The sequence below is a fragment of the Heliangelus exortis genome, chromosome 12, assembly GCF_036169615.1.
Source record: "Heliangelus exortis chromosome 12, bHelExo1.hap1, whole genome shotgun sequence".
Classification (NCBI taxonomy): Eukaryota; Metazoa; Chordata; class Aves; order Apodiformes; family Trochilidae; genus Heliangelus; species Heliangelus exortis.
In genome coordinates, this window is record NC_092433.1 from 7,497,081 (window position 1) to 7,524,449 (window position 27,369).

At 38.7% G+C, this 27,369-nt stretch overlaps 1 protein-coding gene across 17 annotated transcripts in view; it reads left to right on the top strand.

Moving 5' to 3' along the window:
• Nucleotides 1-20,930: 20,930 nt before the first annotated feature.
• The window catches only part of CACNA1D (calcium voltage-gated channel subunit alpha1 D), a 164,881-nt gene continuing 158,442 nt past the window's right edge, over nt 20,931-27,369 (top strand). For all 17 annotated transcript variants that reach the window (XM_071755807.1, XM_071755816.1, XM_071755808.1 and 14 more), the window contains exons 1-3: nt 20,931-21,313; nt 23,438-23,756; nt 26,190-26,295. In XM_071755807.1, the coding sequence (XP_071611908.1) occupies nt 21,277-21,313; nt 23,438-23,756; nt 26,190-26,295 (462 nt within the window). In that variant the 5' untranslated portion in view covers nt 20,931-21,276. The remainder of the gene's footprint in view (nt 21,314-23,437; nt 23,757-26,189; nt 26,296-27,369) is intronic.

Genomic DNA, 27,369 nt, shown 5'->3' on the forward strand with positions numbered 1-27,369 from the left:
CCTCTGGACATTATCTGCCTGACTGCAGTTGGATGCAATTACCATGGGGGTGGATGTGTGGCTCTTGCTGTACCATGTGACCAGGTAATGCTGAAGAAAAGGGGAACTATAATCCCTTTAGCTCCATCATATTATCTTCCCATAGGGACTGAGATTAACACTGTATTAATTTGAACAAAATAAATATAGTATGCATATATTAAAAAACATAAGAAAAGATGTATGTGCTAAGGGATGTTAACAGCCTCTGGACATTGGCTGGCGTGAAGCTCAGCCCCGTTTCCCCAGTGGGGAAATTAATTGCTCATCTTAGGACATGGAGAAAACTTGACTGGGCAAGGCCACTAGCAACCTGCTCTAAGGTGGTTCTGCTCTGAGGAGGGAATTGGACCAGGTGACCTTCAGAGGTCCTTCCCAGCCGGTATCGTTCTATGAATCTCTTCTATTAAAGGAAAGATTAGTAGGGAAATAATTGTCCTTTGTGTTGTGAGTTTGACTAAGCTACTGAATCAGTGGGTGCTTAGAACTGCCTGGAGGGAGATAAACAGCTCTGGCAGGATCATTGGAGGAAGACCCTTCAAGTGTGTTATACCAGCAAGAGATTAGCTCATTGCTGTCAGCACAGTTAGGGTACAAATTTTCATTTGATCTCCTGTGCTTCCTTGTTGCTGGGATCTGTGTTTCTCTTATTATTTATTATGATCTTTGAGTCACAATGCTCATGACTCAAGAATTCACCTGTTTTGTCTGAAATCATCCCATTTTTCCTTTGCTTTACTGGAAGGAAATGATGTTGATGTTGAGGAGATTACTGTGCATCATAGCTGCCTTTGCTCCCATTTTCTTTTCTGATTTTCCACATGACAGACCTTGCACCCACTTCTCAGTTCTCTGGGCTATGATTTGGAGAGTTCCTAGAACCTTATGACAGATGGGGCTGTTCCAGGGAACAATGTGGCAAGCTGCTTTCCATGAGAAACAGCACAAACTCTTCTGGTCATTGTATCTCTTTCACTCCCCTTGGTTTTCAAGATTTTACTACCTAGAGAGGCATTATGTCTGACTCTTCAGCTAAAATAGTTTTCTGTATTTCTGGGATCTTCATTGACAATATTCTGCTGGTCATAAAGCATATGAGCATTAGAAAATTTATGGGAAAAGATGCAAGTAACCTTCTTGCTTTATTTTGCTTTGCTGTCACTGTACTCCAGAGTAGGTCACGGGAGATGAAGGGAAGTCAGAACTTCTGGGGTTTTATTCTTAACCCAGACCTGTAATTGCATCAAAACTTGTTTCATTTCGTGTTGCTTCATCTTACCCTCATGTAAAATGTAGATTTTTAATCTGTATTAGAAAGGAGCATTAGAAGCTTAATCCATTCATCTTTGGATGATCTATCTAAATATTTTGAAATATTTAGAAGAACATGTGAGAACACATGAGTTGCTGGTTAAGACCCTGCTGGGCTGTGTGACACTGGTAATAAAATCCACATGTATTTTTGTGAATGCTTTTCTGGACTTTTGTTTTGCAGAGTGACATAGAGAGTTCATAAAGAAAGCTTGAGAGAAAATGCAGCACCTCCAAAATAGGTAGATGGTAATCTCAGTAACTCCTGGGTTGGGAATATAGGCACAGGAGACGGATACACATCTTTTCTGGAGTGTGCAACTGAAGTTATGCAATGATCAGTAAGAATTGAGTGTTATATCAACACTTGTTTGTATGACTTAGCCAGACAGCCATTGAAAGAAGTACCCTGCAAAGAGACAGACAGGTATGTGGGTGTCCTTTCAGCCACCTCTGCACAGTGACCTTTTTTTTGGCAGCCTCCTTTCACTGGATGCTAAAAGAAAACTGGATTTTCATTTTCAGAGCCTCCCTGTCTTGGGGCTCACTCACCAACTTTGATTAAGTGCTGCTATAACTTCTAACTAATAACTATAAACTAGTTTGGCTTGTTTGTCACTTAAACACATGAATTATGTCACCAGTGAGTCTTCATTCTATTCTGAGAATTATTTTTCTGCACATTTCCCTTTGGAGAGCTGGAATGTATCTTGCGGGGAGGAAGAAGTGTGTCAATGTCTGACACATTACATTTTCTTCTATATTTGCCCTTCATCCATGTACAGCAAGAGGCTAAAATTTTCAAGGATATTTGTTGCATGTCACTCTTATTTGTGTATGAACATACACATACAGCCTTATGCAGACATGAAAAATGAATTTTAAAATGGTAAGAGAAGATTTTATATCCCTGTTTATCCTGTAGGCACTTCTCCTTTGCTGCTAATGGGGAAGAGGCTTATTAATGGGTTGGTTCAATAGACTTATTAAAAGATTTTCTTTATAATAAAGGGGAAAAAAACCCCCTCTTTGAAATTCCATCATTGAACAAAATTACATCACTGATTTAGTCTTTATTTTCCAAATGACTAAGCATCTCATTTTTATACAGAATAAAAATTCTGTCAAGAAAAATTGGTCGCAGTTCAGATGTTTTCTAACAAGACATCAGCTACATCATTAGTATGGTTTTCCTCTCTAAGCTGAGCATCAGCTTATGTGAGACAGAAGTGATATGCTGAGCTCCACATTCCTCCTCTCTCCCTGATCTACATATTGTGCTCCACTGTTGTGGTACATAATTCTCTTGTGACCCAGCCATTCAAAAATTATTTCTCTCATCATTATCACTACAGAGAGCACAGAAGCACAAACTTCAGTAAGGTAAAGATCTTGTAGGTCATCCCACTCCATTTCCTTACCAGTGCAAGATCGTTCTGGCACCTAGAGATCTGCCTCTCTGCTAATACAAAACCATGTTTGTTGTCTAAAAGCAAGGAATATGTTTGTGAAAGAATGGGGAAAACCAGTGGCACTGAATTTCCATCTTATTCTGGTGGCATAGGTGGAAACTGGGACAACCACTACTGAGATATTTATTTTACTCTCCCTCAAGAGTTTGAGACTCTTCTGTCTCTCCAGTGAAGACCTGATATCAATCTGTTTGGAAGTATTTCTTCCAAGGAAGAGCCATCCTGTCCTTCTCCCCACAGATTTCAATGCAGAAGGACAGAAAAAAGGTTTCTAATGTTCAGAATATTTATTTTTGACAAATATCTATCTGATATTTTGAAACAAGCTATATACTTGTTCCATATAGCTTGAATGAAAGTAATTTAATAATTTGATAAAGTTAAATCTTCATACAACTATTTGTCTACTGAAATACAGTCCCTCTAGTTTTTGTGTTTAGAAGGTAATTTAATAAATGATTTGTTGACCTTGTCTGCTCTTACAACTATCAAGTCCACTGTTGTACTATGCTGTACAGAGAGTGCAAAAGAGCTTGGAATGTTGTGTTGTGTTCACACAAGTGGTATTTAACTTTTGGGTCAGGTTTAAAGGAATAAACCCATATAATTTTCCTAATGCTACAATACTTTAATATAGAAGGCTTAGTGCTTTATGTCTGAGAAAATGTAAAAGCTTAAACTCTGGTTGTATTTTTACACCCATTTTGCAGTATGCTGACTGAAACCTGAACATGATGGCTCAGCTTTCAAGTCACTCGTGCTCCTGGGCCATAAGACTGAAAACATATTATGATTATGCCATTCAATCTATACATCCAGACAGCTTACAAATATCTGCTGAGAAATAACTCATTTGTTTAATTTCTCTGTGGAAATTTGCTTGAATATTGTGTGCTAATGGGTGGACGTACAATTACATTCCCTGAGTAGCCACTGACAAAAAATACAGCTTGATGTATTTATTTCTTACATGCAGTGGACCTTTCAGTGCCATTGTTTATAGTGATGGGTTGTATTTGTTACTACTAAAGTAGGAGTCAGTCTCCTGGAAGACACAATTCTACAAGATTCTAGCATTTTCTTGATTATGAACAACAGCTTTACTCTTTTCATCAGCCAAGTTCAAAAAACATCTTACAGAGCATTTTGAGGCACCCCTCTAAGGCAAGAAAAGCTTCATTCTTATGACTGCTGAACAGCTTTGCACACTCTATTTCTGTTTTGGACTAATGTGCAGGCTGACCCCAAAGTCAAATGGGGTCCCAAAGCCCTGGGATTTTAAACTTAGTTCTCAAATTCAGAATAAGGATAAACAAAAATGGTCGATTCTGCAACTGCCTTTGCTGATGTCAGAACCAATTGTGCATTTCTGCACGAACTCTGAGTTGAGATGAAACCTGTTAGGGGCTGTACTAAGCAAGAATGGTTTCTTTTCTTCAATAAATCCTTCCCTTTATGGGTGTGAAGCAATGTTCACAGAACCAAATGGAAGCAATAATTTTCTTGTAAGAACTAAGCTCAAAATCACACACACACACACTGAGATGCAAATTTTGCCTGCTGTTGTGAATGCAATTTGGGGAATGGCTTTAAAAAGAGACACAATGACTTCTCAGAGAGAAGCTGAGGAGCAGGAAAAATAGAGAAATAGTTATTTAATGTTTGTGAAACCATTTTGTTGCTAACAAGTTCTTTCATCTACGTGCCTTTAGCTTGGAGACATTGTTCTTTTGAGATTTGACTACAAAATAATCTGCATTATTACCTCCCTCATTGTCCTTTATACTCAGTAACCTCAAATGCACATGAAATGAATGATAATCTTATTCAGTGTGAGAGTAGAAAAAAAGGAGGGAAAACACACAGACAGCATCTATTTTAAAAATACTCTAAGATTTTTTTATACAATAGATACTAATTAGCAGCTGATGGAGAATTTAAAACTTGCAGTTTTGAGTTAATTCCCAGATTTAAAGAACTGCAGTCAACAGGAAACAACTGATATCCAGGTTACAGAGATTGCTTGGTGGGACAGGCCTCAGGTTGGGAAAATCAAAGCAACCACAGTGACTCAGAAATTAAGGGCATTGGGCTGGTCAACCCTATTTTTGGTATCCAGTTCATTAACCTTATTCATGTTGATTGACACCCTAACATGAATGAAGCTGCTTTTTGGAGAACGGAGTGTTCATTTTGTGCAAAATTTGCCAGAAAGAGAATCTTACAGAATTAAAGGAACAGTTTACTTAAATTTTATTCTTCCTGTGCCTATTTAACTACTTTCCATTTAAGCCTATTTCCAAAACCTGACTTCTTCATTTTTTCAGGACTGAATAACATTTATGAAGAAATTATGGGAAGCTCAATAGTTGCATCTTTTTCCAGACTTTTAATGGATTTGTGCAGGAAGAAGCTTTTTCTAAAAGATGCCTTCAGGAAAAATGTCTTTTACTTTCTCTGCAAATGTGTATTGCTATGACCATTAAACTGTGAGTTTGGAAATGAAAGTAGGCAGTAGCAGATGAGGTACAAGTACTGCTGTTTTGTGAAATGGGAAAAAGATGTGATCACAAAGCAACAGTTCATTATTTTTTGGAAGTCTAATCACTATATTCATCTGGCTACTATAGTTTCAGGGGTAAAGAGCATTAAAGACATAGTCATATATGAAAATGTGGTTTTAGTCAGTTTTACACTCAATGTGTAGTTATAATTTTTGGTAAAAATTATGTTTGAACATTATTTTAAGAAAAATGTAATATGTGTAACATGTGGATCCTGAGTCTCTTTCCCTTTCTTTCAAGGCATTTTAAAATTGTAAGTCCTGCTGCCTCTGAATGGCTGATGCAGGCAGTGCCCAGCAAAACCTCCAAACATCCCATTCATAATCCTCACTGCCAGAGCTGGGAACAAAATACTTCTGTGGCACCTGCCCCAAATGAATTAGGCAACCACTATAGTAAATTCACAAGAATTTGGAAAAAAAAAAACCTTTTTAAAACAAGGAGGCAAAGAGTAAATAAAGTGCAATGCAGTAAATATACTCTATAAATAAATCATGCATGACTGAAGTGCAAAGCTTGCAAAGCTACCAATGTCAAAGGGGATTTTGTAACAGGATGCCAACTTATTAAGAAGTAAAGCTTATTCGACTGCACAATCAGAGAGAAATCTCTGAAGGTCTACTCTTTTTGATGGAAACCTCTCCAACAATGGTAATTCAACACAAGAGAAATACCATCTCACAGGAAATGTAAAGTAAAAAAGACCTGAAAGAACACACAGATACAGATATTTTGCCATTTGCAGTTGGGTTTGTTTATGCTGCCACTGCTAATTCTTCTGCCACTTGCCTCTGATGCTTTGTAGCTGTTCTGTTTCCTACTAGTTTGGCTGATGAAATGATGTCTGTCTGAGCCCTGTGCTTTCTTCAGTTCCTCACACTGTGAGCTTCTGTATACATGGTTAAATTACTTTAAATAGTTTTTATGCTGTTTTGCATGCTTGGCTTTCTTAACAGGCAACAGTTATACTGAAGTTTCACAGATTTGGACAAATATTTGATTGCCTAGCTTAAATGAAATGATTCAAAATAAAGGTTAAAGATTTAATTGCATCTTTCTAGGGGGAGCTCAAGTCAAGATTCAACTTCCTTGTTTCCCTAGAAAATTTAGATTACTTTTCATAAAATCTTCCAAAATCCAGGATTTGTACTCTCTGGAAGATAAATGTACCAGCTTGTAACCAAATGTAATGTTGCTGTTGAGATGCTGGTGCATTAGTACAGTGCCAAGGAAGGTCTATCAGGCTTCTATTGCATTTCCTATACTGGTCTATAAAAAATGTAGTTCTAATTTTCCTGCTTGAATTAATGACATTAGTGGGGTATTTTTTGAAACTCAAAACACAAACCAAAGGAATTAATATTCCATATAAAAGAAATTCTGGTGTCTTTTATAAGATAACCACAATCCCAGCTGCCTATTAACTGTTTGTGTTTTCAGTAGCAGCTTTTGAATGTGTGGAGATACACGAACCATTAATTTGTGTCTTGGAAAGATACTGAAAGAATGATCTTCACTTAACAGTGATTCTACATGAAAGTATATTCAGTATAGAGCTGTAGATTTTAAACCCATAAGAGACCATTGTGTCTGTCTATTTTGATCTATGTAATTTTATGAATGAATCATTGTACCACATCCAAAAGCTACAACTGAAAGAGAACTGAGCTTTTAGAAAAGTATCCAGTTTTGATTTGAAGATTTTCAGTGATGCAAAGTCCTTTGCAGGCCCACACTAAACACCTTCTTCAGAAGGTGCATCAGATAATATTTACTACATTGGATGTCACACTGATGTTACCATCCTCTTGCAAGGTAATATCACAGGTCAAATATCACAGTCTAAATATAATACATTAGTTAAATTATTTTATTAAAACATATCAATTAAAAAAAAAAAGTGTCAAGGTGGTCTGAAAGATTTATTTTCCATTGCCTTATGTCAACTTGCATAAATTATATTACCTTCCTTTAGCTTTTTGCAACTTAAAAATTCCAGTGCTGGTTTTTCTGCTCTTTTGCCCAGGGTCGCTGTCAGTTTGATAGACCTATAATTACCTTGGTCCTTCTGTGTACTCACTTCAAATTTGGCACAATTTAGCTTTTTTCTTTCAAGCTGAATTTTATCATTGGAATCTCCTTCCAACCTAGGACATTGTCCTTGGAATTGTTAAAAACAATAACTGACACTATATTGTTCACATGAAGACCACCAGCATGAGTTATTGAGATATAAAATTGTTTTATAAGTGAGTAATCTCTATATTTAAAAAACCCCACATCTGTAGCAGTGGAGAAAAATTTAAAATATGCTACTTTTTTTAAGAAATAACTTCTCTGGGATAGGAATTTGAATATTTATTATCTTGAAGGGTTTAATTCAATGGTCACTGAGCACAGGATGACTGTGTAGCACTGGAATTCCTGCACACAGAAGTGTAAGTAGGAATAATAAGTTGTATCACTACTTAGAGATTTATAATAGTCTATTTAGAGGTCAAATGATGACAAGTTATGTAGAGAAGGACCATCTTTCTAGTTACTAAATAATTTGTAAGAGCAAGTTAATCTTCAGGAGAAGTCAGGACCATCATGTGTTGATTACGAGTTCAGAACGGTTCTTCAAGAGAGCATTTTGGTTACCAGAGGACTGCATTACTTTGTTTAGGAAACTTATTAAAATTAATGTCCTAGTCTCTGAGATTTCTCTGTAGACTTCCAGAGATTTACTACTTTGATACTTTATGTTCCATACTAAATAGCAATGATTAAAACTAAGCTCTAATGTTTCTCCTGGCTGCAACTTCATTGTGAAAATACCAGGATTTGAAGGCTGTTTTTCCATTATAAAGTATTACTTAATTCAATACAATGTACTTTCCTGAAGATTTGTTGTTTTATCTTTACAAATTTGATTATATATATATATATATATATTCTACTTCAGTGCCCATTTTCATATATTTAAACAATTTTAGGCTATTTCAATAGTATTATGTATTTTTTTCAGTTTTACTTTACTATTGTGTTGTTTAAATTTTTCCTTCTCCTTTACCATGAAAAATTATTTAATATTAAAATATGAATTTTTCATCTCTTTAGATAATATTTTTCCATGGTTTACTTTATTGACAACTAGTTTTAGCAGTGATTCTATTGCAAACCATGAAATCAGTGTATATTTCATAGTGTGTAGAATCTATTGTGATGAAACCTATGTAAGAGGTTCTTTGATATAAGTAAGAAAATTAATAATACCTAGATCTGAATTCTAATATCTGGATCTGAATTCTGTCAGCTTGTACACAGACTTGTCACTGCTTTCTGTCTAATATCAGTGAGTTTTATTCCATTTAATCTCTATTGCATCACTGGAATAGTTTCTTCAGCAGAAACATAGTCCTAGCTTTTACTACTGAACTTTACAGCAGAGCCCCCTCTCCTTTCATTAATTCTGTGGTTTTATCCTAAATGCATGAGCTTTCCTGATGTTGATAAAATGAATGTTAAGCAATGAAGGCTACTTTTCTGGGGTGTCCACAGATCAGATCTTATGTAATTAATGTTCATTCTGATACAGACAGTGTTGTGCTCACCTGGAAGGCAATCCTACTGAAACCTTGTGCTTTGGTTTCATAAGCACACACATAAACCTTCGTGCTGACTGTCATTGCAAGGGTGAATTTTGGCCTGATGGAAGAGAGGTCTTCAATGGCATTTTGCCCGCTTGCTCCAGCAGAAGACTTGGCTCCAAGTTCTGCGTTGCCTGTGATTTCTCTGTAAAGCAATTAGCTAACTAGTCTTGTTCCTAAAGCTGTGCTGACATCAGCAATCAGGGTAGTGGCCAAAGAATTTTGGCATGAGTCTGTAATATAATGTCATCAACTAGAACATCTATAGTAGCTTTGGTACAGCCTGAAACACAGGATAGTGTTGGCTATAAGGGAAAGGTCAGGAAGGAGGTAAGAAGCATATGCACAGACTTTTAAATTAAGCATCATTCAATGACATAGAGGTGAAAAAACCCACTAGGTTGTTTAGAAAGTCAGGTACCTACAGATAAAAAGAAATGCAGGTTGTATAGTGGTGAGGTTTTAGTGTGCAAAATCTGGACTGAAGTATTCTGAATCTGGGGAGGAGTATAGTTGGATTAAATGTATTTTGCAGCCTCTTTTGGCAGCTCTGAGGCTTCAGACATTACTTCAGAAACCTCTTCACAGCAGAAAATGTGTTAATCAATGAAAGTAAACAGTGTTACTGCATACTTGGATGCAGAGAAGCCAAGAAGGTGCTAGCTTCTCTCTTTTTTGGTGGTTGACTTTATTACTTGACATGAAAGGTTTAATTAAACTAACTTTAAGGCACAAGAAAATACTACATTATTTAATTTTTGTCTGATACTGGTTGTCTGATTTTGAATCTGAGAGGGTCATTGAGTTCCTTCTTTGATGCTGCTAAATCTAAGGCCAGTGATCTGGTGCAGGATGGTCCTGCCGGCCTCCTATACTAAGAGCTAGTAGAAAATAAATACTGTGGTGTGAAGCTCTTTCAGCTTTGGGGTTATTTTAGGGTGCTGCAATAGGACTCGTGAGTGATTCTGAAATACCCATTCTTTCAGATCTGCCATCAGATTTTAATGGAATCAATCTTCAGTTTTCCCTGACATTGTGAGTACGGGTGCTGCTGCTCTCCAGTGGTTCAGCCTAAGTAGTGAGCCACTGGTTCCTGTGAAAAACACAAGGACAGAAACTAGGGGGAGACTGAAGATCATTATCTCAGATTTACTTATCTTCAAAGTAATGGAAAACGAAGTTGCAAATATTCTATATTTGCAAAGGTTGTCTCATTGTGGATTGCTACAGAATGCTATTTATTTCTTTCTAATACTACACATCTTGACTGATCTCAGGCTTTAATGCTGGTAGGATCACTCTGGCCACTCAGAGGTTATAATGAGTCATTTCTGCTTTTCTGTCTCTTTCAGATTTGGTTTCTGAAGGCTCTGAAGTAACACACTTTTGTGTTCCACTTTCACTCCTTCTGCAAATTTGCTGTTAAAGGGTCACTATTGTTTGAAATTTTCTTTCAAGTATATTTGTCACAAATAATCTAACCTCCCAGATTCTCTCTATCACTGCTTATTCCAGATGGTACAAAGGTCAGAACTTATTGTATTGAGCTTAAAATCTTATTTTTACAATATCCTCCTCTAGAAGATGTGTTCTCTTTTCTGGCTTTTCATTTTCCTTTGCTGCATGGATATTGAATAGCAGTATGAATTTACATTTCTAGCTTAATTCTGTCGTTTTATTAACTCCTCTCATGCACAGGTTCTGTTAACAGCTCAGTAGATAATTCCTTGTCATATTTTGAGATCCTTTATTGTTTTTCTTCCCTTTCTGAGCAATCTTCTCACTTTGACAATCCTGGCAGCCTTAAACAGTGCTGTTGTTGGGTTTGGGGTTTTTTTACAGCCTTTCAGTTTCAGTTCATAATTCTCTTAATCCTCTTCAGATTTCGTGTCCTTATATATGTCATATACCCTCTATTTTTCCTCAAGAGCTCTTCTGACATTCTTAGTCATCCACATCAGTCTTATCCTTCTTTTATGCCTAGAATAGCCCATTTTGTTCATGCTCTCACAATCCCTTGACCTCCCTCTCTTGCCCCAGCGCCTGTTTTGTTCATTATTTAGTCCTGGATGTGGCTGGGTTGAAAGAAATACCAGATCTCATGGAAGTCAATGATATTGAAGTGTCTGCCTATTTAGGGGAAGCATCGATGTTTAGCTTCAGTGGTTCTGAGTCAGCCTTCGCCCCCAGGCCACGACCACATTGCTGGCTCATTTGAACAGCAGAGAAGGTGGTGCTTGGTGATGCAACAGGCACCGACTGAACACACAGATTTTGCTTGCCAAAAGGTAGATCTGTACATAAGCAGGATGCTAAGGCAGAGGTCAAAAATAAATGTAAATTGCTCAATTTGTCAATAATGTGCTGCATTTCTAGGAAAAGAGAGCAAGTCCTGTAGAGATGCACTATGCATACATGGCATCTGGTTTTATGGGGGCACCTGTGCTTCAGAAACAAGATCAAATTGGTTTTCTACACTCTGTATACTCCAACACCAAACCTTCGTATTTGAATATAGTTTAAGTAGAGTTTCTCATTAGTTTATAATATTGAAATATATGAAAACAGAATTAGAATGGAAGGATGGAGAAAATAATTATTTCACATGGTTTTACTCTGCAGACTATTTGACAAAAATCCAGCCTACTGAAGGAGCATTCCTTTCTATTTTCATATACCTTGATTCACCATTTTTCCTTAGTAGTCTAAGAGCTTATTATTCTTAAAAATATGGTCACAACAACCCTTTTTGCAATCCCTAGACCTTTGCCCTCTGCATAGTTCTGAAGCTGTACCTGCCAGGCATCTCAGCACCACCCTCACTGACATCAACGAGGAACATTTTAATGCCTCATTATAATAAGCTACTCCCTAACTAGGGTGAGTGTTTGTGTGTGGGCATTTGTATGTTGTGTGCATCTCAACACATTTCCAAGCAAGATCTACTGTTCAAGAACATGGGCAGCAGGAAAGTCATCATTAGCCTTCTTTTCTTGTGTCAGATTATTGTAAATAATGAAAAGTCTGCAGTCTTTCTTTTTTATTGTTGTTATTAAAATGTTATGAAATATCTGAGCTCTTTTTTCTCCTTTCTACTCTGAAAGAAAACATTCAACTACAATTTGTTCTCCACTTGGAAATGCTCTGTGAAGAGATGGTATGGATGGAAAGAGATACTTTGCAGATGTCTTTATGTTCTGTCAATCCAGGATTACATCCAGGGGGTAGTCTAATATCTGTCATGTATTAATTTGCCTTGGAGGCTCTTCAAGTTTATGCCTGACTTCGAGATGCTAAGAAACTGGATTGTTAGCCAGGAATCTCCTTGGCAAAGGTCACAATCATTTGTATTTTCATTGAGAACACCATGTGCTAAGGGCTAAAGCAGTTCTGAGGTTCCTCTGAGACATCAAAACTTCAAAACCAGTGATCATTGCTGCAAAGTCTATGCTATTTAAAAAAAAAAAAGTGTTTGTCTCTTTCAACTTTATTTAAAACTTGAATTTTAAAAATCAGAATTGTGCTTGAATTTATGTGATACTGTGTAACATACAAGTTAAGGTTGTAACATACCTGCTTTCTGTGGCTTGAGAATAGAATTTTGTCTGTGTAGGGCACTCAGGTATGTTTTTTTTACTTAAGTGCCTATGTTAGCTTTCAGTTGGCATATTAGACATCCTTTTTCTCTCATCAAGTGTTGTTTTACCCACTGCATACTATACAAAGTAGGTCAAAATGTGCTACAGCAAAGCAGAGCCCTTAAACCTAAATCAACTTAATCTAAATTGAACTTCTAAGTGAAATTCACCATTTGGTTTGTTTACAATTTTCTAAATTCACATCAGACAAAAGGAAGCAATCTGTATCTTTAGAGAATTAAAAAATGCCCATAAATAAGCTCAATCACTAGCCTTTTTATAGATAAAACAAACAAAAAAAAAAAACCCAACCCCATACACTAAATCAGATAGAAGCTGAAAATAAATTCTGAGATTGTACTTTATGCTGCTGTCTGCCTGGTTTTGGTTTGGGTTTTTGTTTGGGTTTTTTTTTTTTTTTTTTGTTTTAAACTGTGTATTTATATGGAACTGCACACACAGATTATGCCTTAGCAATTTTTATGGCTTCGGCATCTGTCCCTTTGCTTTTATTCACATTTTTATAGCCATATTCTGTAGTTTCTTATTTGATTATGCAAACTTTTCAGATGCAAAAATTGATACAAATCTTGCAGAGTCTAGTGAGAGCCATCTTCAGGAATAATCCTTTTATTTGACAGGGAATAAAGACCCCAGGAAAAAAAAAAAAAGCAGCATGCATATTAAATGACTGAAGATATTAGTGTCCAGTGTTTTCATAGCCAGGCTTCTGCATAAAGAAATGCTTGGAGAATTGCTCTACAATAGCACACTGGAAAAGCCTTAAGACATAAACCACCTGAGCTCAAGCTTTATTCTGCATGCATAACAGAGCTATGTTGTCTCTTAAATTGCAGAGTATGTTGACAAGGCTGTCAGCTCTCTCAAGCAGACACCCATAATGGGATACACCCCCTTTGGTGGGAAATGGCACCCTACACTGAGATGATAGCTCTGTGGTCACTGAAAGGAGCTTTACACATAAGTTCAAAGCTGTAAGTGAACTGCATCAAGAAGCCAACTGTGTGAGGCAGGTCATTACAGAATATTGAGATTTGGCTGCACTTGCTAATTTCCAATTAGTTTCAAGGACATTCAGAAGAAAGCAAAAGTGTGACAGAATTTGGTGGTTGTCTTAGATGTAATAATATGATGCAAAACTGGAATATTTCCATTAAATTAAACACATCACAGCACCTTGTCATTTGACATGCTTGGGCAGTGGTGTCTTTAATGAAAACAAAACTTTTCACAAACAAACCATACCTCACACACAGCTTTTGATAACTGCACCTGCTAGATGAACAACATGAAGAGATAGTGTATTGTACCCTAAAGAAATTCTGTTATTTGCAGATACCCTGTTGCTGGTTGAAAGCTTCTCAGTTGCATTGTCTACTTCTAGCAAGATCCCTCAGTGCTTGTTTGTTTCCCTGTTTTTTGTGACTGACCTACACAGTGAAGTCTTATCATAGGAAAGAATATTTACTTTGTTTCCTTATTTATGGTTTTGCCCTTTTAAACTGTTTGAACTCCAGTGAAACACAGTTGTCAGAGATTTAACCTAAGGTGCTTCTGTGTTTTGCTGAATATCACCATAAAGCCAAGAAGACAAAATTTTGGTAGGGTAGCAATTTTGTATTCAGAGTATTCAGAGAAACAAGAAAAGGAATTTTTGAACAATATTAAACTTATAGATGTGTTTATGTATCCATGTAACCAAAGACTGAAAAAATACATAGGATGTTCATGCTAAAACCAAAGATGAGATCTTGACATGACAGTCTCCCTTCTAACTAGTGAGGCACTTTAAAAATGATTGTCATACCACCTGCTGTTGAGACTATAGCACAATTTCTAAAATATTAAATAACTCTAATCCTTTACTTCTGTGAATAATGCAGCTCATTGGATCTATTTGTAAGAATGTCAAATTTTAAAGAAAAAAGGCTTTAGAAGTTTGCTCCAGATCTGAAAACCTAGCCTTGCATTTTACTTCAGCAGCATTTTATACTTTTTCCCCATTCTCAAAAGCAATTAATGCCAACCCCACCCACCTTATTCTATAGGCCTGTGCTTTTCTTATTATTTGTTGTTTCCAGTTCAGTGTGGAGTGCCAACACCAGCAAAGAGAGATGACTACATTTTCTGCAGTAGGTACCAATTAGCACAGATGGTAACCTTTCTTTTTAGTTGTTGTGAGCTCCTACTTACTCTAAAACTTGTTTGTGCTTAGTGCTAGCCCTACGTGTTGTGAAACAGATAGGGGCAAATCCTGAGTGCCTTTGCTGCAACAGAATTTTTCTTTGTGACAGAGTAATGGAATGCAACTTATCTCATACCCATGGAAGAATACATAAATTAATGAATCAGATTAAAAGATAAATGTAAATATTTCTTGTCAATTTCTTGCTGTAAGTGTAGGCTGTCTTGTACACTACATAGTGTGTATTCCTGTGAAAGGAAGAAAGGGTTGTGTGAAACTATCATGATGTAGCCCCAGAATGAAGCAGGACATTTCTTGACCTCGGTGTGCTCAATAGTGCAGCTATAGTCTTCTTGAAGAGCTACTTTTGACAAGTAATGTCTCTCAAAGTCTTTTTAAAAATATATTTGGGAAAGATTCTTCAGAGAAACTTGCTAAATTAATGTTTCCTGTATCTGGCAAGTGAGAAACATTTTTTGAACCCTGCATAATGTCCTGTATTTAGTTACTGGAGCAGAGACAGGTAAACCTGAGAATTTTATTTCACTTTGCAGTCTTCTCTGTGTTAAAAACCACGGTTTTTTACTAATTCCCAAATCTCTGTGTCAGTTTCTTAATATTTAATACAGAGCTAATGAATTTTACTTGTTCTGCCATAAATACTTCCAGATGCCACAGGACAAGAAGTCAGCTTTAAAAGTAAAAAGTAACTTTACATTTGAAATTATACATTTGGGCTTTCAGAGGATACATCAAAAGGGTTTCATAGGAAGAGTAAAGAGTCTTGCCTGAAAGCATATTTTTATTTGGGCTGGGCTTCATTCGGGAGGGGGTGCTTGGGCAGTGCCTCCAGTGGCTCCCATGGGGTGAGAGATGCTCCAAGGGCTGGGATTCCCACTTGATGCTGTCAGACCCGGCCACCCCCTCTCCTGCTGCCTCCCTCGGTGCCTACAAGTGCTGGTGCTGCCTTGTTGTTGTGTCCTGCAGTTGCTGTGGGAGAGCCCACACACAAACGTGTTTGCTTCTGTCTAAAATCTGTGCAGTTTTTAGTAGTCTTCCAGCCTCCGATGCGGGGTTTTGAGACTCCATCACAAGCCACCGTCAGAATATCCTGCAGAATCTGGAGTGTGATTTGTATTTATAAAAGTTATTTGTTTGCATGAGGCACATGTGCTGATACTGTGAGTCATCCGTCCATTTTACTGTGACATTTTCAAGCACAATTATCTGTAGTGGAATTTTTTTGGTAGCTGGCTATGTTGCCCATCTGTGAAATCATCATTCTACCGAGCACTAAAAATAGAGATGAAACTCTTCAGAGAAAATTCTGAATCTACTTAAATGACAGTTTGAAATGTGCTCCCGCAGTCAACAGTTTCAATATTTTCTATACTAAATATGGATACTCTAAATTTAAGGTGATGTAGTCCTGCTGTCACCATTTCACTTCACCTTGCTAGCACAGTAATATAGTTGGAAATAATTTCTGGCTAGGAAACCAGTCTGGTGCCCACCAAAGCCAATTTACTTAGGCCTCAAATGACTAGAATTGGCATGGGCATGTAGGAGTTCTGGAAAGTGGAAAACGTAGAGGGTGGAAAATATTTATTAGTAATGGTGAAAATGGGAAGACAATCATGACTGTAGATGAGAGTAGATGAAAAAGCCTACTAGGAAATGAAGCTTTGAGATAAGAGTAGAGTATCCGGTAACTTCTAAGTGGCTATATTTACAGGCAAATTATAAAAGCAAGTTAGTTAAAAGATATGGTCAAAATTGGAAGTAGTTAGAAAAAATAGCTAGAAAATAGAACTATAGCTAGGAGAAGGAACTGCTGGAAGAATATGAACTGTGTTGCTGAGTAATAGTATCCGATTTGAAGGCACAGAAAGCCAAAGAATTTAATTAGTCAGGAAAACATATTCTATTGGATTCTTAGTAATTTGTTTTGAAAAAATCCAACTGGCTTTTAAATTTTCACAGATTTTCAGTATGTTCAGTGCAGATTATGCTGTTCTTACTTGCATATAGAGATAATGAAAAATGAAGATTCGGAGCCACACAAGAAAGCGTTTAATTTGAAATTGTGTTTGCAGTTGTCCCTTACTATCTGGGTACCATAATATAAAGTTCTGCTGAGAGGGACAGAAAAAATAAACTGGGACATTTATTGGGTTCATAGCATTACTGGAGACTATCACCCATTTCTTTAATCCACAGACAATCTGAGATATACTTCAAGCTGAAGCTCAGCCAAAAAAATTAAAAGCATTGTCTGCAAAACCCACTGCCTTCTCCCTCCTTCTCCCTCCCTCCCTTCCTTCCTCTCTCTCTCCCTATTTCTGTACAAGCTTTCACAATGATATTTTTTTTCAAAATGTACAGCTAGATCTCCAGCTAGACTGAAATAGTGTTACTCACTTCATTTACATTTAGCTTTCAAAAATTTGTGGTTTTGGTGAGCTTATGTGCAAATGTTACATGGTAAGACCTCATTGTGGTATGTTCCTTGTAACTTAAATGTTTTTATCAAGCACTAAATAGGAAAAATCAAAATTATTCTTAGTATTAGGATACTCTGCTTATGTAAATTATAAAGAACAAGTTATGCAGAAGCATAAAGGTCTATTCTTGCAGAGGGAAAATAAAATATTATATCCTCTTGGAAATTTTTTTACTTATTAAATCTCAAGTGTGGATTAAAAACAATTAAGCCTCCATCTTGTAATGTTTATTCTATAGTGGATTAGAATATTTTAAAATCCATTTATGCACATTTTATCAATTTTTGAGATCCCAGTTAGTGGGTTTCCAGAAGTATGCACTTTTTATAGTTGTCCATATAAACTACATTCACAATAAGAAAATCCTATTCTCTTGAGAGTCAATATTACTTGTACTGACATCAGAAAGATGATATTCACTGATCTGACATAAACAATATACAGATATGTTTAAATTTAGTTGTAGTCTTTTTAGATAAGAATTTGAGCAAAGTCTTAAGACTCAAACTATAGCTCTACCTATACTTCAGACAAGAAGAATGAAAATAGAAGTCTGTAAGCAAAAAGAAGATGAGGATGCACCTGAAAATATAGGCAAAATTAAAAGGAAATACTTAATAGTCTTTGTTTGCAACATAGCCATCTTTAAATATTCCTCCCATGTAAAAGCATAGTAATAGTTTAGTATATATTAGCATACTAATAACATCAGCTGGACTCTTAGAATTCATCATGGACTGACCTGCATGCATGAGAATCCCTGCCTTCTTAAGGACTAGGCTCGTTTTGTTGCTTCCCATTTTATATAAAACTACATATTTGTTGGGCAAATTCCTGCTGAATGCATTGTGATTGTACTTGTGCTTTCTTCCTGCACTGAACTACTGCACAGTATTGCTGTGCACAAGTTCATGGGGGCTGGGGTTTTGGCTCAGTGGGCTTATCCTTCTGTACAATGCTCCTAAGTTCTTAATGAGCTTCTGCACCTAAAATGTCCATAAGAGGCTGCTTATTTGACCACCCTACACAGAATAAATCCCTGACAAGCTATAAATGTTAATGAGGGGTAAATGAAAGTAATTTAGTTGCCAATCTGCAAGAAATTTATAATATTAAATGTATTTGTTCCCTACTCTACCATTCTTTAACATATAGAGGAAATACACTGGGTATGGTATAGTACAGAATATATGGCAGATGAGGACTCCATATTTCTTTTTCTCTCCGAATGATGGTTGTTTCCATTCAAAACGTCATCACTTATATGGTAGCTGGTACCCGTTCTAAAACATGCACATGATGCTGGCCATTTCATTCAGGAATGAGTAGCTAATATCAAAGTGACATAAAAATTAAGCCATCTTAGTGAAATAATTAGACACAAGTTTCTAGCAGAAGGGAAATCAGCTGTTTATAGGCGATGGCTTCAATAATTAAAACTTTTGTGACTAAACAGTACAGATGTTCTTGAATACTTCTTTGTGAAAGGACTTGCATTTCTTTTTTGACTAAATGTTTCATTTTGAAAACACGGTAGATAATTTGATTTGGCAATAAAAGGCCAGTTAGCTTTTGAAATACATAAAACTATATGCTTGCAAGTTTGGATCAACTGTGAAAAAATCTTTATCTCTGTTTTATGGTTTTATTGGGAGGCTCGTGAATCTAGTAGTTTCCAGTACATTTTGCTCTAAGTTGGAAGGACTGGGCATTGGCAAATAACCATTGGCAAGGACAGAATCCAGGAATTTAATGAAAAGTTTCACAAGGGAAGCAGCACTTTTCTATGGGATGATTTTTGCTTTTGTTAGATTCAGGCTCTAATAGTTGTGTATTTAATAAACAGTGCCTCAGAGCTTAACTTTGTAAGCTTCAATAAAAAAAATTACCTAGATACCTGTGTCTGGATTTGTAAAGGTACTAAGTGCCTAAGCAGGTAGATACTACCTCCTGCTAAGCATAGTAGGTGCCTGCTTATAGTGCTTGCTGGGGTTGTTAGACAACTAGACTTGATTTAGATACTTTAGAAAATAAAATGTACTGAGCATTTTTGACACCAAAATATCTGACTGTCAAGAAACAAAGTCCTGATTTTCATGGACATTTAAGGCAGCTACTTAAGTACGTAGTAGACTGTTTTAATGTGGGAAAACATGTGCTGTGATGACAAAAACCTGTTGAGTGGGTGTGGTACCTTCCCAATTAAACCAAACCAACAGGCTGGCTCAGGACTGCAACAGCTGAGTCCCATCAGATTATAAAAAAATAAGGGCCCACACCAATTTTAAGAGGTGCTATTGGGGTTTTTCTGTCTTTAGAAGACTCTTTTTCATCAGGTCCTATGGACATATTGGCAATGTTAAGGTTTTATTGTTCTTCTAATTACCATCTGTAGTTATATTTGTTATTAATTATATAGCTGTGGATGAAGGATGGCTAAAAGAGTGTATGGGGACAGGAATGAAGAAATGGTAGAAGATAGTTGTAGTGAAATGTTTTCCTAACAAAATAGCACCTTTGTCAAAGATGAAGGTTCAAAGCCATTGGGTTTGATCATGGGTTGTTTAAAAAAAAAAATCCTGAAATACTCTTAAAAAAAATTGGAAAAATGTAATTGCAGAAAAAAAGTCTTAATTTTAAAGTATCAATTCTATTTTGAATTCATATGTCTGTAATCCTTTATTTCATTAGTTATTGTACTGGTTGAAACCCTGCCCTGCAGTAATTGGAGGCAGCTGTCCTGAGTTTTCTCGATTGCAGGACACCTCGTGGCCTCTCCAACCACGTCTATAAGTACACAGGGCTCAGGTGGTGGTTTCAAGACGACCAAAATGAAAACGTTTAGGTTTTAAGAAAATTTGGGGGTTCTGCAGTGAAAGGTGATGTATTTTTTTTTTCTCCAAAGCCAGATGTATACAAATTATTTATTTGGATAAACTTTGAACAATCTCTGGGTTAGCTTGGAGACAGAACGACGGCATTTCAAAAGCTTGGAGCGGTGAGCGGAGAGCTGGGGGGAGCAGTGGGTGGTTGGGTGCTCCCGGGCGGCGGGTAGGGGAAGGTGGGGGGGCGAGGAACGGGGCCGGGGTGAGCGGGAAGAGAGCAGGAACGCGGTGTGGGGCGGCGTTGCCGGTGAGCCCGGAGCTGCCCCTAGCGAGGGACACGGTGGCCGGAGTGCGGGGACAAGGGGACGCTACAGCCGGCCGCGTCCCGGTGCTGTCCCGGGTGTTGCTCCCGTACCTGCCGTGTGAGGCAGCGCGAGACGGAGTGCGGGGGGAGCTACGCGGGGAGGTGCGCGGCCTGAGGGGACGGGGCCTGGACCGGGACGTGGGCACCTTGGGGCAGGACGGCTAGCGGGGACCGGGAGGCTGCGGGCCAGGAGCCAGGTGGGGCGGCGTGTGCGGCGGCGAAGGGGTTAAGGCGGCGGCAGCAGCAGCTTTATTTGCGGCTGCCGGAGCTCCGGGCGATTAGCGAGAGGCTCCGCGCCCCCGCCCGGCCCAGCCCAGCAGCAGCAGGTGGCGGTGGCAGCAGCGAGGGAGTTAACCCCGTGGCGGCGGCGAGAAGCGGCAGGAGGAGGGGGACTGAGGAGGAGCAGGCGGCAGCGGGAGGTGGGGGATTGAGGAGCAGGCGGCAGCAGCAGCAGCAGCCGGGTTGCTAGGGATGGAGAGATCCCGTGTCACCCGGATGTGAGTGTCATGTTGGCCCAAACTCTAAGGGATTTGGCAGCGGCGAAGCGGCGGCAGCAGCAGCAGGAGGAGAAGGAGCCCCTCGCGCGTCGCTAGTCACTACCATGGGGGTCGGGTAGCGGGGAGCGCAGGGGGCAGCGCACACCTGGCTCGGGGTGGGGGGCGTCTCTGCCCTTTTTTGGTTTTTTTCATTGTCCTCTCACACACCGGAGAAAGTGAGAATCATGCACCAGCACCAGCAGCCGGAGCAGCACCCTGAAGGTAAGAGCCGGAGCGCCCACCAAGGGCAGCGGCGTGCCCGGGGCTGAGGGGAGGGAGGGGGCAGCGGGGGAGGATTTATGAGGGATTTGGGAGTCGCGGATTGGGGGGGATTATGGAAGGGGTTGAGGATGGAGTATGTTTGGGATGGGGAAGAGATGAATGGCTGGATTTCGGGAAGGGCAGGGGAGGAGAGGAAGGCGGGATAAGGTGCTGCCCTCGGCTTGCGACCAGCATGAGAACGGGTTTATGCGTGTCCGTCTCTTGCTTGCCCCGTGGCCATTAATATCAGCTGGGCGAGCCCAGGAGGACATGGCTTGGTCTACGTTTTCCTCTTGCTTTTGTAATTGTGGATAAACCTGCATGGAGATGCGGCTGCCCCGCGCCGGGGCGGGAGGGCAGGGCAGTGGGTGCGATGCTCTCGGCCCCTGCCCTGCCGGGGCGCACGGGGGCGAGACGCGGGGCTCCTCGGCGCTAATCCCCTCCACCGGCGGGCTCCGGCGCTGCCGCATCCCCCACTGTTGTTTTTAAATTATGCCTTCCTCCTTAATTAGCAGTAAGTTTGTGTTTTTGCCTCTGCCGGGGGGCAGGGGCTCCCCCGGGGTAAGCAGGCACCCGGGGTTTGTTTCCCTTTCAAGTATTGATTAAAAAAGACGGTGGATTGCGCCGAGCCGCGTTTCATGGCATCCTAAAGGGCAGGCGGAAGGCGGGGGAGATGGCTGTGCCATTGCTTTTTTATTTAGGAGGGAGGGGGCAAAGATGCTTTGGAAAAATGTTGGGGATAAAAATCGCCACCTTTGCCCCACGGTGGGTGGCAGCCCGCCCCCGGGGCGGCACTGTCCCCCGTGTCACCCAGCTGTTGATGCTCCGCTGGCCAGCGCTCGCCGCGCTGGTGCCAGTTCCCCGCGGCAGCTCGGCCACCAACGTGGGCGACGCGCGCGGGTCCCGGAGTGACAACCCCCTCCCCCCGGTTCCTCCGAGCCCCCGCCGCCATCCCGGGGAGCCATCTTAGCGCTCCCGCCTCCCCTCGCCCCCGCCGCGCGCTCTGCACCCACGCGTGTTCGCGGCTCTCGCGTCTTTCTCGTTGTCGGTTTCCCCTCGTCTCCAAAAGGAGGGGTGCGCTTTTTAGTGGCTCTCTTCCTCGACGAGCAGCACCACTGGGGAGCTGTTTTCCTCTCCCGCCTGGGTAGATCCATGTCACAGTCATCCCGCCTGCCAGCCCTCATTCCCAGCACGTCTATGGTGCCGTTCCTCCATTTGTTTCCCCCGCACCCAGGCATTTTCAAGTTTTGAATTGCACTTAGGAGTCTCTCCTTCCTACAGGTGCATGTAGGAGTAGACTCTGTTGCTCCAGTCTAAGAGCTTGCGAGAAAAAATTCTTGTGGGGAGGTGGTATTTTGCCGTCGTTGCTTTTGTATTTTCCCTTTTTTTTGCTCCCATCTGGATAGTGAGGACTTAAGGTGCAGTTTGCTTTGTAAATCCTTGTGAAAAAGCAAACCCTGTCCCTTTAGAGTCGTATCATGGTTGAAATTTGTTCTATGAAAGATATACTGTGATGCTTTATGAACATGTTTGTCAGCAGACAGTATTGAATTTTTCATTTGTGGGAGGGATCCATGCTTTTTTTTTTTTTTAACAATGCAGAGTAGGGTAAGATTTAACTTGCCTACAGGACTGCTTCCCCACCCCCACCATCCCTTAATGTTGGTTATTTTTAATTGAACAATATGTAAGAATACTAAAATGAAGTGAGAAAATACTAAATGCTAAGGTACTACAGCTAAGTTGATCATAAGGAGCATCAGGAAGAGGTATATTTTTATTAGATAAACATGGTGATAGGAAAGCTGCCATCCAGGTAGATAAAGATGCAGTAAATGAAAGAATCAAAATATGAAGTGTTTGTGTAGCTCTTTTCTTGACTCTTGGATTAAACTTGAGATTACAATACTGTTTCCTGAGCATTTTTTACTACTGTTCAATCACATATGCATACAGTGTGGTCTGCAGTGTATGTAATGGACGATCACACTGCCAAGAGGTCTTAAAATCATCTTTGTCAGATTTTCTTTGTGACATCTTTTAGCATAAAAAAAATAACTAAATACTTTTTCTTTTGTCCCACAGAGGTGAACTATGCAAGTAGCACCAGAATTCCTCTCCCTGGTGACGGACCAGCTATTCAGTCAAACAGTTCAGCACCACCCAAGCAAACTGTTCTGTCTTGGCAAGCTGCAATTGATGCTGCTAGACAAGCAAAGGCTGCCCAAAATATGAGTACGACCACAGCCCAGCCTGTAGGATCTCTGTCCCAAAGAAAACGCCAGCAATATGCCAAGAGCAAAAAACAGGGTAATACGTCCAATAGTCGGCCACCCCGTGCCCTTTTCTGTTTATCCCTCAACAACCCAATACGAAGAGCCTGCATTAGTCTAGTAGAATGGAAGTATCCTTTGATGCAGAGTTTTTACAGTCTATTCCTTGCATTTTTGAGTGTATCAAGGGGATTGTTTAACAGTATCTCTTAATAGCATCAGAGCTAACACATTAGTTCACTTGCACATGTGGGTATCTGTCATTTATGTTGATGGTAGTTAATTTTGTTTACATTATAGTTAAAGACATCCTCTTAATTTGTGTCATAGTGACCCAGAATATCATTTTACCAAAGTGATCAGTTAAAATTTAAAGAAGAACTCATAGCTGTTCCTCTTTTATGGGGGGGATAAGGGAACACAGTCAAGAGTTCTTAAAGTTGCAAGTTTACATTATATTCTAGAAAATCTCTGTATTGCATTTGTTGCCTTTTCAATTGAGATTTCATGGATAAGAGTATATCTAGCATTGTTAGCTGGGAGATGACCTAAAATACCCAACTTTTATTTTTCGTATGCAATTTGGTGTATTGCCATTAAGGCAAATGAGTAATATAGAAATTTTTTAAAATATATTTTTTGAGCACTAAAGTAGGGAAGCTTTTTTAGTTAAGCCAAGGACTCGTTCTAAGAACATACACACGTCTGAAGTCTATTAATTTTCTGAACTTTGGCAACACATATCTACCTCCAAGCATACATGGAAGCAAGTATGCCTGCAGATAGGGCATCAGATACACTGGTCTGCAGTAAGAATTATTTGAATGCTGGGAAAAATTGTTTTATCATTAGTTCAGTGCTTGTGATGTGGAAGTATGTGGATTTATTTGGCAGAACTGATGGTGTGTTGATTTGATGTATTCTCAAGAAAAGGTTTGAAATAGAAAATTTGAGGAGAAAAATGTTTGCCTGTTAGCCATGGCAACATCCCTGTAACAGGAAACAGCTGTCCAAGAGTAGATTACTTCAGTAAAATTAATTTTGTTACTTTAAACAGAACAGCCAACCTGGCAATAGGAACTGTTACTCATTTACAGAGGTTTTTTTTTTTTCTTCAGTTCTTTTTTTTTTTTTTTTTTTTTTTTTAAGTTCTTTGAACATAATTCAATTGCAAATTAAAGATTCTGCTTTAATTTAAACTGGTAGAAGTCCAACTGATTGCAGTAAATTGTCCTCTCCTTGGCTAACGTCAGTTAAATGAAATTACTAAGGATCTAAAGTGGCACAACTCAGGGCAGAATTTGTCCCAGTATCACTAAATCATAAAACAAGGTTGTCAGTCATGGACTGGTACCATTTATTCACTTCAGCCTGCGTACTCTGGTGTTGTAGCTTTATTTTGTACACAACACAGCTGTTGATAGGCTTTGTGAAAGTAAGCTCAGCCCTTGAGGTGAACGTAGGCCAATGTTCATAGGCCAACAAACAAAAATTAAAAAATCATAAGGTGCACATGAGCTTTGTAGGAGTGTTTTCCATGAAACATTTTAAACTGACAAAAATATGCTTTTGAGGATATTCAGTACTCTTCCCTTAGTCATTTTATGGGACTCTTATGGAATCATGTCACTAAGTTGTGCATTGAATTGAGGGAAGGATGTCAAAAAATTACTGCTAAAGCCCAAAATACTCCCTTTGTAAACTTCCATGATTATGTTCATCTGGATACCTCCATGTGTTCATGGTTACAATAAAATAATGTTGGGTGGGGAAAGGAAAATCGACCATAAATTCAAGGATGAACTTAATAGGTATGAATTTTAAGAAATATTTTTTTCTTTCTGGAAGACAAAAGGTGTCTCCAGATTTCAGTTGCTGTCATCCAGATAAGGTATAAAAAGTATAGATGCAATTCATGCTATTGTCAGTGTGAAAACCTGTAACTTCTCAGCATGTGGGGCTGCCAAGCCAGGAGTGATTCTCTATTCCCTGGTCTACTCACCTAAACTTTCAGCTGACAGAGATGTGAAAAGGGGCTCAGAATTTTCCTGTGTCTGTTGTATAGCTGTCCAGCTCTTATACAGGAGAATGGTTGTGATTTGCTGGTATTTTTCTCATATCCTACTATGAACAAGATCTGAAATTATTTTTCTCCTTTGAACAACCAGATTTCTGTTAACATTAGTGGGACTTGTGTAGGCATATGAGGACAGAACAGCTCATTTAAGTACTCCTTACCCATCATTATGTCACTGTGACCTGTGTATTGATTTAAGAGTGTATAATTATATTAATCTCTTAAATTTAATACAAAGTATGCTGTGGCAGCAAGAGTAATGGATTTTTTTTCCCCAGAAGAAGGGGTTATCCAAAGATAATTGTAGTGGAAAATAATATGGTGTAGTGATATAACTAAAGGTGATGAAGTGTTTACCAGAGTAGTCAGTCAAAAGACTTCCTAAAAAGTGAGACTTGTTTTACAAGTGTTGATGCTGAAAGGACAGCAAGGCTTAAAAGATTGCAGATACTTGCAATTCATGAATTCCTTAACAAGATTTTTCCAGACCATTTGACATATTTATACTACTGTCTATTTTTGCCAATTGTGTGGCCTTAGCTGTTTACATCCCATTCCCAGAAGATGATTCTAATTCAACTAATCATAATTTGGTAAGTACTCTTGAGCTTTCATTTTATATTTGTTTGCTGTACTTTTAAATTGATGGCCATGATTAGCTGCTAATATTTGCAATGATATTTGGTATAGATAATTTTAGTAAAAAAATAACATTGGTATATAGTGGTGGTTTTTTTCATTTTTCATATCTGTTCCCTTATGTACTTAAGATTTTCAGTAGTGATATTCTTTGGCATGTACATTAATATATTAGTGTGGTATAAAAACTGAATTGGTATTTCTATCTCTTATGTTGGTTAAATGTATTTACTGGCTGTTGCTTTGTTTCTGATACTTGTTTCAGTCATGAAGTTTTACTCCCTTCCTATTATGGTTGCTTAATCCTTTCAATTTTTAATGATATCTAGTTGTAAATTTTACTGGAGACTTGAGCTTTTAGTGAGAGGATGGTTGGAAGTTTTACATAGTGCATCTGAAGTGGCACAAACATGTATGCAAATTTTTGTAGTGGTCACTGCTGGTATAAGTGACCTTTCTAAAAGGCATGGTGTTGCAGTGAGTAGTGTGTAGAGATGTATTTCTTTGATTGTAAATAGTATATTGGTGTTGTGCTTGAAAATACATCATGAAAACAGTTCTGGTTTAGTTCTCTATTAAAACTTATAAAGGCTATCACATTCCAGGGCAATATTGAGTTACATTGCAATAATTTCATTGTTTATACATCCTGTGGACTCAATATGCATGTGACTTCTTTTTCTGGGGAAGGTGAGGTTCGTTAGTGAAATAAAGAATTTGAGACCAGTAAGTAAATCATTTTGGATTATTTTATATGGAAAATTTAGGCTAAATGTGGTCATCTACTTGTGAACATGTTTGTTAAATTTGTGGTGTGTAGACTTGTTTATTTTCCTGAAAGTAGCAGTTCTTTGTATGTGACCTATTTTGTATATATTTTGTTTATCAAGGTAAAGCAAATATGGACATTAAAAAATGCTGTCAAAAGGCAGAATAATTCAGGTCAATGTAAAGAATGATTTATGATTTATGCAGCTGTGCATCTAACCAACCAACAGTCTTATGGTTTGTTTTTTTTTTCCTGAGAA